The sequence below is a fragment of the Palaemon carinicauda genome, chromosome 15 (assembly GCF_036898095.1).
Source record: "Palaemon carinicauda isolate YSFRI2023 chromosome 15, ASM3689809v2, whole genome shotgun sequence".
Lineage (NCBI taxonomy): Eukaryota > Metazoa > Arthropoda > Malacostraca > Decapoda > Palaemonidae > Palaemon > Palaemon carinicauda.
The window spans coordinates 17,840,690-17,854,198 of NC_090739.1; the positions used below are offsets into that span (position 1 = coordinate 17,840,690).

Sequence of the window (13,509 nt, forward strand, 5' to 3'; positions counted from 1 at the left end):
CGTGGGAACTCTTTCATCGCTGGAGTAGTTTATCTCTCTGGGGAGACTCAACCTATGCCCTCTCCAATTTCACCTAAACCTTTGGAACAAGGAGAAGGGCTTAGAGAGTATCTCTTTCCCAATCTCCAACTCAGTCTAGACATGTCTGACTTGGTGGGACAGCAACATCAGACTTCGAGAAGTTCTTTCTCTTGCGATCAAGAACCCAAACCATGTGTCGTTTTCAGATGCATCGGATTTGGGTTAGGGAGCTCCACTGGACAGTCTGGAATGCTCGGGTCTTTGATCCACGGATCAGAAGGAACTCCATTTAAGGCAAGTAACATCTCTCCTTTGGCGAGATTTGTGCAAGGAAAATGAATGTCTTGGCGGACTGCCTCAACAGAAGAGGACAAGTCATCTCTATGGAGTGGACGTTGCATAAGACTGTGTGCGAGAAGCTATGGATGACATGGGGTCAACCCACCATAGATCTTTTTGCGACTTCACTGACAAAGAGGCTCTCGACTTACTGCTTTCCAGTTCCAGATCCAGAGGCAGCCCACATAGACGCTTTCCTGCTGGACTGGTCTCACCTGGACGTTTATGCCTTTCCACCTTTCAAGATCCTAAACAAGGTGCTGCAGAAGTTCACCTCTCACGAAGGGACCAGGTTGACATTGGTTGCTCCACTCTGGCCCACGAGAGAGTGGTTCACAGAGATACTTCTATGGCTGGTAGACGTTACAAGAAGTCTGCCATTACGGATGGATCTCTTGCGACAGTCTCACGTAAAGAGATTTTATCAAAGCCTCCCCACGCTTCGTCTAACTGCCTTCAGACTATTGAAAGACTCTCTTGAGCTCGAGGGTTTTCGAAGGAGGCAGCTAGAGCGATCGCGAGGGCTAGAAGATCCTCTACCATCAGGACCTATCAGTCGAAATGGGAGGTATTTAGAGACTGGTGCAAGTCCTCCTCTATTTCCTCTTCCAAGTGCCTCTGTAGCGCAGATTGCGAATTTTCTGCCTTATCTGAGAAACGGTCGCTCCCTCTCTGCATCCACCATTAAAGGCTACAGAAGCATGTTAGCTTCTGTTTTCAGGCATAAGGGTTTGGATCTTTCTAATAACAAAGATCTCCAAGACCTGCTTAAGTCTTTCGAGACTTCCAAGGAGCGTCATATTTCGACTCCTGCTTGGAACTTGGACGTGGTCCTACAGTTCCTTATGTCAGACAGGTTTGAACCATTAAATTCAGCCTCCCTGAAGGATCTTACCCTCAAGACACTTTTTTTTTGTTGGTGAGCTTGGCTTCGGCTAACAGGGTTAGTGAGATACATGCTTTTAGCAAGAACATCGGTTTCTCCGCTAATAAAGCAGTATGCGCTCTTCAACTTGGTTTTTTTTGGCCAAGAATGAACTTCCGTCTCGTCCTTGGCCTAAATCTTTTGAAATCCCCAGTCTTTCTGAGATTGTGGGGAATGAAGTTGAAAGAGTGCTGTGCCCCGTTAGAGCTCTTAAATTTGGTTTATCCAGAACTAAAACCGCGACGAGGTTGTTCAGAGGCTTTATGGTGCTCCCTTAAAAAGCCCTCTTTGCCTATGTCTAAGAATGCGTGGTCTTATTTTATTAGACTTTTGATTCGGGAGGCACACACTCAATTAAGTGTGAGGGATCATAATTTACTTAAAGTCAAGGCTCATGAAGTTAGAGCGATAGCAACTTCTGTAGCGTTTAAGCAAAATAGACCCATTAAAAGTATTATGGACGCGACCTTTTGGAGAGGCAAGTTGGTTTTCGCTTTATATTACTTGAAAGATGTCCAGACTCTTTATGAGGACTGCTACACACTGGGACCATTCGTAGCAGCGAGTGCAGTAGTGGGTGAAGGCTCTACCACTACATTCCCTTAATCCCAATATCTTTTTAATTTACTCTTGAAATTTTTAATCTTATTTTAGGTTGTACGGGAGACTGAGAAGTCTTTTGCAATCTTTTTGATTTGGCGGGTGGTCAAAATATTGTTTCTTGAGAGCGCCCAGATTAAGGGTATTGATGAGGTCCTGTTATAGGGGTGTTCACCCTGGTTATAGCAGATCCTGGGAGTCTTTCAGCATCCTAAGAGGATCGCTGGGCTTCGTGAGGATAGCGGACTAATGAGGCAGAGTAATAATCAGAGTCTGCTTCCTTACCAGGTACCTATACTTAAGTCTGTTTTTTTTTAATAATTGTCAAAAACTCTTGAGCATATACGCCTTTATTGTATTAATACTGGTCTCTACCCACCACCATGGGTGTGAATCAGCTATTATATATTCACCGGCTAAGTTTAATATTTAAAAATGATATTTTGATTATAAAATAAATTTTTGAATATACTTACCCGGTGAATATATAAATTAAAGGCCCTCCCTTCCTCCCCGATAGAGACCTAGGGGACTGAGAAGAACTGGAGATGTTTACAAGTATATGCGGTATCTGGCCGATAGTCGGCGCTGGTGGTCACACCCGCAACCTTCACGGCGATCGCTCGCGAGTTTTTGGAATCTGTCGAGCCGTCAGAGACGTCAGCTATTATATATTCACCGGGTAAGTATATTCAAAAATTTATTTTATAATAAAAATATCATGTTTGTAATTCAACTTTTCTGCTTCGTCTCTCCCACTTTCCGCCAGAGGGTGGAGTGGTTCTCCCGAGTATTTAATCTTCTCAGCTAAACTAATTAATTATAATTCTTGTTTTGTTACAGTTTTTTTACACAGCTGCTCTCCTTCTATTGATGTCGGCTGGGAAAGGAGTGCGAAGTCCTTAACTTGTGTTTGTTCTCTTGGTGGAAATCTTTCTCGTTTGCTGACTAGGGAGTTTTTGTTACATAATCAATTAGCATTGCCGTAATTCTTCGTTTGGTTATGATAGCCGACGTAGAAGAGCATTACTGTTCGTTCCTGTGGAATCTGCTGTCACTGCACCGTCACTTTCTTGTTCTCCTGCGCCTGTGGCAGCTCCTGGAACTACCTCCGGCTACGTTTTCTCATGTAGCGCTCGATGCAGACCTTTAACTTGAACAAGGATTGTTGACAGAAAGCAAAGATCACTGCCAGGAGGTCTGCCTCCAGGGGTTGGACTACTTTCCCTTCTGAGGGAGAGTTATCCCCCCCAGGTGTTGGGCTGTCCTTCCTTCCAAGGGAGAACTTCCTTTCGTCTTCTACATCTTCGTAACGATCTCTGATTACTGTTGCTGTTTCTTCGCTAAAGACTACACTCCCCCCCCCATGCTGAGTCAACTCTTCAGTAGGGGGCGGAGCAATGTCTGAGGCAAGTGTCTCCTGCGAGTCATCACCTCTCTCGTTCACGAGAGAGTCCACTTATACAGACACTTCTTTTGGAGGCCTGCTGCTGCTGATAAGCTCTCTGATCCTCCGGCCCCTTCGGGTGTTCTTCACCATGGTCATTGACCCTAACGTACTTCTCCGCCGCTTTGCCTTCGAGGTGCTCCTTCGCCTTCGGCGAAAAGACGCCTCTTCGGCTCTTCAGCCTCGTCACTGCAGCTCTCCTCTTCGGAGGAGCCTTCTCATCCTGATTCTACTGGTTTCCGACCTTCGCCTGCTCGTCAATGAACCCCGGTTTGTGATGCACTGTCGAGGTCTCGTTCGCGAGCCTCTCCCGGTGGATGTTCGCCCTTCCAAAGGGCACATCCCGTCTCCAGACCATTATTCAGCTGCTTGCCGATCCTCAACTTTCTGCAGCTCGCCGATCCCCAACCTTCTGAAGCTCGCCGATCCCCAACCTTCTGCAGCTCGCCGATTGCCAATCGTCAGCTTGCCGATCGCCAGCTCGCTGATCATCAATTGCTGGCTCGTCTTTCTCACATCGTTGACCTCCAGTCTCTCCGATCATTGATCTCCAGTCTCGCCAATTGCTGATCTCCAACTTACTGATAGCAATTGTCAGCTCGTCAATCTTTTGCCGATCCCCGATCGTCAACTCGCCGATTGCTAGCTCGCTGATCGCTAGCTCGTCGATCGCCTATCGGAAACTCGCTGTTTGGCGATTGCTAGCTCTCTTTCTCTGATCATTGACACCCAGTCTTGACGATCGCTGATCTCCAGATGGTAGCCAAACATCAGCAGCTGATCGCTAGCTCACCGATCCCTTGTTCCTGATATTCAGCTTGCTGATCACCAATTTCTAGCTCATCAATCGATGATTGTTGGCTCGCCAATCAATGATTGCTGGCTTGCCAATCAATGATTGCTGGCTTGTCGATTGCCAATTGCTGGCTTGTTGATCGCCGATCGCTAGTTCACCGATCTCCAATTGCTACTTCGCTGATCGTTAGCTCACCGATCGTCAACTCTCCGATCGTCAAGCCATACTGCTGTTCCTGAGCTTATCCGATTATCAGCCAGCTCGCTTATTTTGCGGCGCTCTGATTGACAGCACGCCCATCGCCAGCTCATCGATTGCAAGCTCAACGGTGACCAATCACAAGTCAGGCGAACGCTGATCATCAGGCCAATCGCCGATTGTCTGCTCGTGCTTTCGCCAATCGGCAGTCTCCAGCTCGCTGATTACCATTCGCCAGTAGGCATCTCACTGATTGCCTTTTGCATGTGACCTCAGACTCTTCTCGGTTTTGTCGTTCGCCAGCCTTATGGTCCTCGTCACACCAACTCTCCTCGACATCTACTCGCCAACGAACTCCAGTTCATGACTCTCCATCTAGTTCCAACCACCCGGTTGCTCATTCTTTTGGTGACCTGTTGGCATACAACTGTTCGCCATTTGACAATGGTTAGGCGCTAGCGGACTTGTCTAGCGGTTCGCCCTCATATATGGTTCACCGTTCACCTTCGGCTATTCAATCGCCAACACGCCGATCGCTGAGTAAATCCACCGATTGACTGCAGATCACCGACCACCAACTGACCAGGCAGCCTTCAACTGCTCGTCAGTCACCATCCGTTTGCTGTTTGCCAAGGGTAAGCCATTCGCCACCTGCTTACGGTTAGCCGTTTGCCGCTCGACAACGATTAGCCATTTGTTGCTCCTTTACGGTTTGCTGCTCATCTTCGGCTCTCTGATTGCCGATTCGCCGATTGCCGCCAGCTCTCTGTTCACCGGCAGTTCGCGGCTCAGCAGCCTACCAGCAGCCTTCACCCACTTACCAGTCACCCTGTGCCCGTCATTCCCCAGAAAGATTGGAAGGGAAATGACACCCTCCTCGCTGTTCTCCATTTTCTGTCGTGCCGATCAACTAAACGATCAGCAGGCCTCATCAGCAGTTCATCGACAGGTGACTACTCACGAACACTCTCTGGTTGCACTGCAGCCAGGAAAACCAGCCCTTGACCATCGTCAACGTTTGCCAGAACAGCCAGCGCCGTTCTAAGGAACAGCATCACCCCTGTCGGGTGCGTCCAAGACAGGGTCAAGCGTTGCCTTGCCCACTTTTTCATCAGTTCATACTGAGTTCTCTCTCAGGGAAGAGTCCTCATCTGACTCTTTCCAACCTTCGCTCATTGAGGAAGTCTAGAGAGATCGCAGAGTAGTCTCAAAACCCGGGGAGTATTCCATCCTTTCCTCTACAGGTGACCTACAGAAGGCTGTAACCCCTAGACCTTCGGTACTAGAGGCCTTCTCTTTGAGTAAAGAGTCTAGGGACTCTTAGAAAGTCCTCATCGAGGACTTCCTATCCGCAGAAGGAGTCAAGCAGTCCATATCTGGCCTCTTCGTAAACATCAAAACAGGACTCCAGTAATGGACAACAAGGTATCTCAAAAAGCCCTTTCCTGCCAAAGGCAAGAAAGGCCCCAAGTCCTCCCGTGGAGAGAAAATGCAGCTCGGGACTAAACCCTGGAAAACTCCATGAAACCTTCAGGGTATCACGTCCCGTTCACTCGTATCTCCCTCCACTGGTCAAGACTCCAGCGTCAACGAGCCCCTATACGAAGGGATCCGCAAAGGAGCTAGCCCTTCAGGCCGAAGTCCGAACCTTATTGGAATAGGTTAGACAAGTGGTAAGACCACAGGTCCTCATGTGCACGCTTGACCTAAAGGATGCATACTTCCAGATTTCAAACCATCCATCTTCAAGGAAGTATCTGAGATTCAGTCCAGACAGCAAAAAATACCAGTTCAAGGTGTTCTTCTTCGTTCTCTCCACAGCACCCCAGGTCTTCACTAGAGTGTTCACCCTAGTGTCATCGTGGGCTCATAGAACTGGCATCTGTCTCCTACGTTTTGTGGACATCTAGCTGTTGCTAGCAGACTCGGTGGCAACCCTTCGTCAGTACTGATACAAACTTCGGAGGCTTTGCCAAGATCTGCGGATCATGGTAAACCTTGAGAAGTCATCCCTACTTCCCACTCAAAGATTGGTATACCTAGAAAGGATAATAGACACCAACCTCCACAAAGCCTTCCAAGACGACAGGGTAGTGATGCTGGGGAAGGTCACAAGACCTTTTCTCAAATGCGAAGAGCTCCCAGCCCAGAGGTGACTGTCTTCTAGGATACACATCATCCCTGGATCGTATCTTACTTCTCTTCGTCTCGAAGTTTTTATAGTTTATATCAGAAATATTTATTTTAATGTTACTGCTCTTATAATATGCTGTTTTTTCTTGTTTCTTTTCATCACTGGGCCATATTCCCTGTTGGAGCCCCTGGACTCATAGCATCGGGCTTTTCCTACTAGGGTTATAGCTTAGCAAGTAATAATGATAATGATAATTATCATTGATTGCATGCTACACTCATGTAAATGGTGTGATAGGGAGCCCCAGTTATAAACACACCTATTAATGTTTTTAATGAATAGAAGAAAAGTTAAAAACCCTACCCCCTCACAAAAAGCATTGCAAAATAAGAGAATTTTAGAGTAAGGAGTGAAATGCCATTTCACTGCATTCCTTATATAGCCAATTCAAGAGGACAATGCTTAGAGCAGTATCTTGTGGTACTTCTACACCCACTTCTCATTTCTCATAATGTTAATCCTACATACACCTGAAAGATCGTAATTATAAAAAGCTCCTTCACAAAAGTTGCCAATTTTTCTTCTTAAATTAGTTATTTAGCTTTTAAGTCAGTATTGTACACTTAATGGTGCTCTTACCAACCAGTTATGAGAGGCTCACTAAAGTGATCTTGTAGAAAATATTTGTGACTTGTTACTTTGCCGTGTAGAAAATGTCTGTGACTTGTTACTTGGTCATGCTCTAGAAGTGATCACTATTTGTTGTTAATGTAGCAGTTTTCTGTGATAATTGTACTGTAATATTCAATCTCTTCTAATTTCAGGTCTTATCTAAGGAACATGCAGCTATCGAGGTTACATCTGATGTTCATACCTTGGTAGATCTTGGAAGTATGAACAAAACTAGGATAGGGAAGGTATGGTGCATCATGTTTTGTTTCATGTGGTATTTGTCCCTAAATAAATACAAACCATTGTCCTTTGATAAGAGTATGATCTCAGGTAAGCTGGAACTGCTATTTAAACTATAAGGTAAATACAGATGGAGCATTCCTCACGTTGACTTCATCTAAATGGCAGTACAGCCATACTTCTCTGTGTGCTCATCTGGCTGGTTAAATCTTTTTTTTTAGTTTGAATAAACGCTCTTAAAGACAGTCGTGTTCAAAGGTGTTAATGGAAGAAGCCAAGGATATGCGTTTTCCTGATAACTATAATTGTTTGAAAGTTTTCTGTGCTACCTGACATTATCCAACATACGTGGTCCTGTTAGGTGGCATGTCTGTTTGCTGTTATATCCGTCGTGTGTGGTGCTTTACAACAACGACGACAACCTGAACGTAAGGAAATTGTTGTTCCTTAGACATCGCTGGAAGAAGAGTTCTGCCACTGCCGAGTGTGAAGGGGAAATGTTCCTCTTTCCTTCTCTCTTCAATGTCTACCAATCCTGAAAGATGCTAAAGACATATCACTTGGTTGTGTTGTTGTGGTCTCCAAGTTTTCTTTTCTCTCCTGCCTCATCTTCACTAGAGTCCTCACTGCAACTTCTATAAGAAGAACGAGTAGAAGACATCACCAAAGAAGTTCAAAAAGTCTGATTGATATGTGTGACTTCTACCGTTTCTTTCCTCATGGGAGAGACAATGGGGCACCCTTGACCTCCCTTCATGAATGAGTGCAAAGAGGTGACAAATAGCAGGAAGAAACATCTGTACACAACACTAGGGAGGTGTCTGAGTACTTGGTATGGATGTTTAAACATCTTTTACTTGTGCTCAGTTTCGTGCCAGGATGAGTAAGGGCTGAAAGTTGTTCCGTGATTGGAAAATATATCAATAATCACAACTCTTGTACAAGTTAATCACACTCACTGCCAAATCTGAGCGTGTGTACTCATGTGACAAGGAAGTATAGCCATCACGTGGAAGAATACCGTCACAAGATGAAATGGCAGTGCGGTTTCTGACATCACGAGAGGACTCGGCAGCTTGAACAGACTTGTTGGGTTGAACATCCTGCCAAGGAATATTCTCACGTTAGGAATGGCGGAGTAGAGTGACGTCATCACGCATAGGAACAAAATTCAAGGGATGAATTAATGTATTGTTACAATTGACTTCCTAGTACTATAGTAGATTTAGAAGGAGACGACACAAATGATTTGGAGCAACTTTACTTGGCCAAAGTTCCTGTTGTAGACATGCCCGAAGCGGTCCAACCAACCTAAAAATAACATGCTGGAGAAATCTAGGACACGTCACAAGAATTCTGTAGAGGAGAGCGATGCCGAGGACCTGTAGGGGCACGAGGCAAGCCTGGCACTTGGGAACGAGCGGGGAAATAATAAAAGGGATTCTCAATAAAGGCTGCCTTTGTACACAGGGAAAGGGCAGTCTTGACTATAGTTCCTCAATGCTTGTAAAGAAGATCCCTCCAACAGTGAAAGGGCCGAGAGTTGTTCTGTTACAGGAAGACATATCAGTAATCACAACTCGTACGAGCTAAGCACACGCACTGCCATTCAGGATGGCAGGACATTGCCCTTCTTTCCACCTTCTTGGACGATTCTCTCTTTTGGGAAAGAGAGAGAAATGGTACATCTCAAAGAGAATTAGGTATGTGCTGCTACTGCTAGTATCTCCTTAACCTGTTGCCAAAACTTTGGACACTACATATGCCAAGGAAGAAGTCCCCAAATCACAGGATGACCGATCGGGCCAGGTCTCACGAGACATAAATCAATTCTGCTGTAAGGTTTCTTGAGAGGAGAAGTGCTGTACCAAAACCCGACCTCCCTAATGGGAAAGAGTTTGGGTACGAGGCACAATAGCTCCTGCTACTAGTGCTAGGTCTTATGCACAAGTGAGAAAAGCAAAAAGCACCCCTGGTCCAGACTTTGGCAGCTGCCCTCGTCCTTATCCTGAACCCCCCCCCCCCCCCCTCTCTCTCTCTCTCTCTCTCTCTCTCTCTCTCTCTCTCTCTCTCTCTCTCTCTCTCTCTTTTTTTTTTTTGTTGGTTTCAAAATTTAGTGTTTGAAGGGATTGCTCTAATGAAAAATTTTATTTAATTGTATAATTTTCTATTTGTCTGTGGAAAACCATTTTATAACTATCTTTGATACTTGTTATTAATAACTTTCAGATGGCGTTAAAACCACACATCCGATATGCCCTTCAAGGTGGAGAGAAGATTCGTTTTGGTGATGTACCTGCTAAATACACAATTAAGCCTAAGGCAAGTTATTTCATTTTGTTTCTAAAATTTCTTATCAATTAGTTTATAATTTTTAAAGAGAACTGTCAGGGAAGGAAGAGAGGAAAGGTATGCATCAATATTTTGTGTTCCCACTTTATACCCACACAATCCTTTCAAGGTGTTTTTTATTATAAGGCTGTGTGTATTGTACTTAAAAAATTTAAATTATATCCAGTATACTGTAATTTGTAAAGCAGTTTGTTGGCCAGTAATAAAACACTTGAGAATACTTATTATTATTATTATTATTATTATTATTTGCTAAGCTACAACCCTAGCTGGAAAAGCAAAATGCTATAAGCCCAGGGGCCCCAACAGGGAAAATAGCCCAGTAAGGAAAGGAAAGAAGGAAAAATAAAATATTTTAAGAAGAGTAACATTAAAATAAATATTTCCTATATAAACTATGAAAACTTTAACAAAACAAGAGGAAGAGAAATTAAATAGAATAGTGTGCCTGATTGTACCCTCAAGCAAGAGAACTCTAACCCAAGACAGTGGAAGACCATGGTACAGAGGCTATGGCACTACCCAAGACTAGAGAACAATGGTTTGATTTTGGAGTGTCCTTCTCCTAGAAGAGCTGCTTACCATAGCTAAAGAGTCTCTTCTACCCTTACTAAGAGGAAAGTAGCCACAGAACAAATACAGTGCAGTAGTTAACCCCTTGAGCGAAGAAGAATTGTTTAGTAACCTCAGTGTTGTCAGGTGTGTGAGGACAGAGGAGAATCTGTTAAGAATAGGCCAGACTATTCGGCGTATGTGTAGGCAAAGAGAAAGAACCGTAACCAAAGAGAAGGATCCAACGTAGTACTGTCTGGCCAGTCAAAGGACCCCATAACTCTCTGGCGGTAGTAATAAGCTTCAATGCACACATGCTGAGAGAAAATAGAACTATTTTCAGTACACTAGTTGAATGCCCTATTTTCATATATATATATATATATATATACACATACATACATGCATACATACATACATACATACATGTATGTATATATATATATATATAGATATATATATATATAAATATATATATATATATGTATATATATATATATATATATATAAATATATATATATGTATATATATATATATGTATATATATATATATATATATATGTATATATATATATATATATATATGTATATATATATATATATCATCTCTTGCTACTGATAAAACAGTAACTGGTATGTGTGTAATTTATTAATGTTATGAACACAGATATAGTTAATAAACATACGCACACACACTCACACACACACATATATATATATATTATATATATATATATATATATGTGTGTGTGTGTGTTTATAAAATATATCTATGTTTATAACAATAGTGAATTACACACACAAAACTTTTGAAATATTCTGCTAATGTTAATCATTGTTTAAATGTTCTAAAGTAGTGCTGAAACTTCAGGCTACAATTGCTGTTTCAAAATCTATGGTAGTCTGTAACAAATATATCCATTGAGGTTATCACAGAAATGTAAATACAAGGTTGAAAATAGACACTAAAGTAGAAAACCTTATATTGCCAACATTTAAAATTTTTTTTTACTTAAATAAAGTCAGCCTTGTTGTGGCATGGCCTCTTACTCGCAAAGCGGTCTGTCAAAGTTGACTTATTAAACAGTCATTCATGGAAATTTTCCAGTTACGATTAAAGACCATTATTAACTACGTAGCCTTGAAACTTGCTTTTTTTTTCACTTGTAGTATTTTTAATTATTTTTATCAGAAAGTTTGTATGACAGTAGTTATGATCAAATATTTGTAATTTTTTTCTTGTATAAATTATTGTGTATGGTTATTATCAATATCTGTAGATTTAGTTAGGTAAGCTGACAAAATAAGAGTAAAAGTAATGAAAAAATCGCTTATTGATGATTATTAAAATTTACCAGAAACCAACACCAAAAATTTATTATTTTGATAATGTTGAATTAATATTGATAAATGCATATTATATTAGAGACATTATTTGCACATGTTTGTTATATTATATACTAAAACTACCAATAATAGTAGAAATGATAGGGTGCTAAAATCTTGCTAAACTAGACTCATTGGGGGAAACCCATTTAGATATATCAATGATGTGGGTTTGCCAAATGTAGTCTAGGATAGCACCAACAATCATGACCTAGAATTGAGAATTGATTTTAATTAATATAAATTTACTAACAAGCATGCTAGGTTTTCAGTGTAAGTTCCAATTTCAATAGATTTGACTAGACTAGGTTACCAAACAGTCCGTAATTTCTTTTCGTCATCTTACTTTCAACAAAGTCCCAGAATATTACCATGTGGAATGCCTGATATGATAGGTGTTGGCCCTAAGGTCAGAGAACAGGAAATTCAGTCTAGAGAGCTAGGAATTATTGCCTCCTTCCTGGATAGCTTTTGAGGTTATTTAATACTGGATTTATATATTTTGGCCATTTTTTGTTTGTAAAATTCCTCCAGTCCCTTTGAATTAGTCGTGAATCCTCAAAGTAAGTTGAAAAAATTTGTGTAAGAGCATTTTTTGTAGCAAGGAATTCATCTCTACTAAGTAACCTTTTGATCCAACTGGTTTGATTTAGGGATAGGTGTCTGGCTTAATTGCCAAAATAAGACTAAAGATTTAGGTTTGTTGAGAGAAAATTCCAAAATATTACTTTTGTATTCTGTTTCATCATGAGTCACCATAGTATTTTTTATAGTAAGGTACTGTATTCCTATGCAAAATACAAACCATCATCCTTTAAGAAGGGAATATGTTTTAAGCGCCAGCTGGACGGCCATTGAAATCGTTTAACGGGGCAGTTTAACAACAGGTGGGTGTGAGGTCAAGAAACCCCACCTCCGACCTGTCAAAAGCTCTTCGCTTATATTTTCAACCGCAATCAGCACAGGTGTAATGTTGACCCTTAATTGAACTTCATATTCTTTTCCTTTCAGAAAGTTGATGCTGGCTGCTTATAGCCATGATTGTGAAGCAAGAGTTTTGTACACCTAAGGATGGACTTTGTGTATGGTTTTTGTTAAACTGGCTGCAGATCCACACACACTGTGCTTCTTGTGTGGGGGTTATTTGTTTGTAATCATCCCTGTGTACCAAGTGTAGGTCATAGCCTATTATACGTTGTCAGGAATGTGCTTTGTGGGTGGAGGAAGAGAGCTTTGCTTCTTCCTTCTGCTCATTAAGTGCGTCTGCTACTGGGCTTTTCATGTTCTGGTGGCATGTAGTGTTCCCTCAGTGTTTGCCGCACCCCATCGCAGGTTGGAATCACTACTACATTTGTGCATACCCCATGATGACGAGTGTGACCTAAAGAAGGTTATGACCTCCTTAGGTCTTTCAAGTAGGCTTCCCATTGCTAGTGTCTCCCTTGGTGACGGCAGTAGTGAAAGGTGTAGTCAGTGTGTCCCGGGTGATAGTGACTCCTTAGAGTTCTGCAGTAGTTCCCATTCCTTGGGAGTATGGTAGCCTCAGGGCCAAAAGGATATCTTTTGGCAGAGGTTCTCTGTACATCTCTCTTGATCAGGTCCCCTCTTACCCTGTGCCTTCACCCTGACATGTACTGTGGAGTCCGAGTCTTCTACTCCCCTATAAGTGTGCCTAAACACACACACAGTTTTGTGGTTCTAGTTGGAGCAACCCCTTAGGTTTGTCTCATCTGGGGAGTGTTGTTGTCATTGGTCACTCAGGCCTCAACATCTCTGATTGCAGAGTCTAAGGGTAAGGATGGAAAGAGGAAGAAATGTTTACATTTCTTTTCTCCTCTTCCTTTTC

General features: G+C 42.4%; 1 protein-coding gene across 4 annotated transcripts in view; it reads left to right on the forward strand.

Annotated features, from left to right (window-relative positions):
- The window catches only part of LOC137654497 (mediator of DNA damage checkpoint protein 1-like), a 179,474-nt gene that overhangs the window by 32,039 nt on the left and 133,926 nt on the right, over window positions 1-13,509 (forward strand). For all 4 annotated transcript variants that reach the window (XR_011046644.1, XM_068388169.1, XM_068388166.1 and 1 more), the window contains exons 4-5: window positions 7,285-7,377; window positions 9,602-9,694. Coding sequence is in view for 3 of the 4 variants with exons in the window: in XM_068388169.1 (XP_068244270.1) it covers window positions 7,285-7,377; window positions 9,602-9,694 (186 nt within the window). In the remaining variant the exon portion in view is untranslated. The remainder of the gene's footprint in view (window positions 1-7,284; window positions 7,378-9,601; window positions 9,695-13,509) is intronic.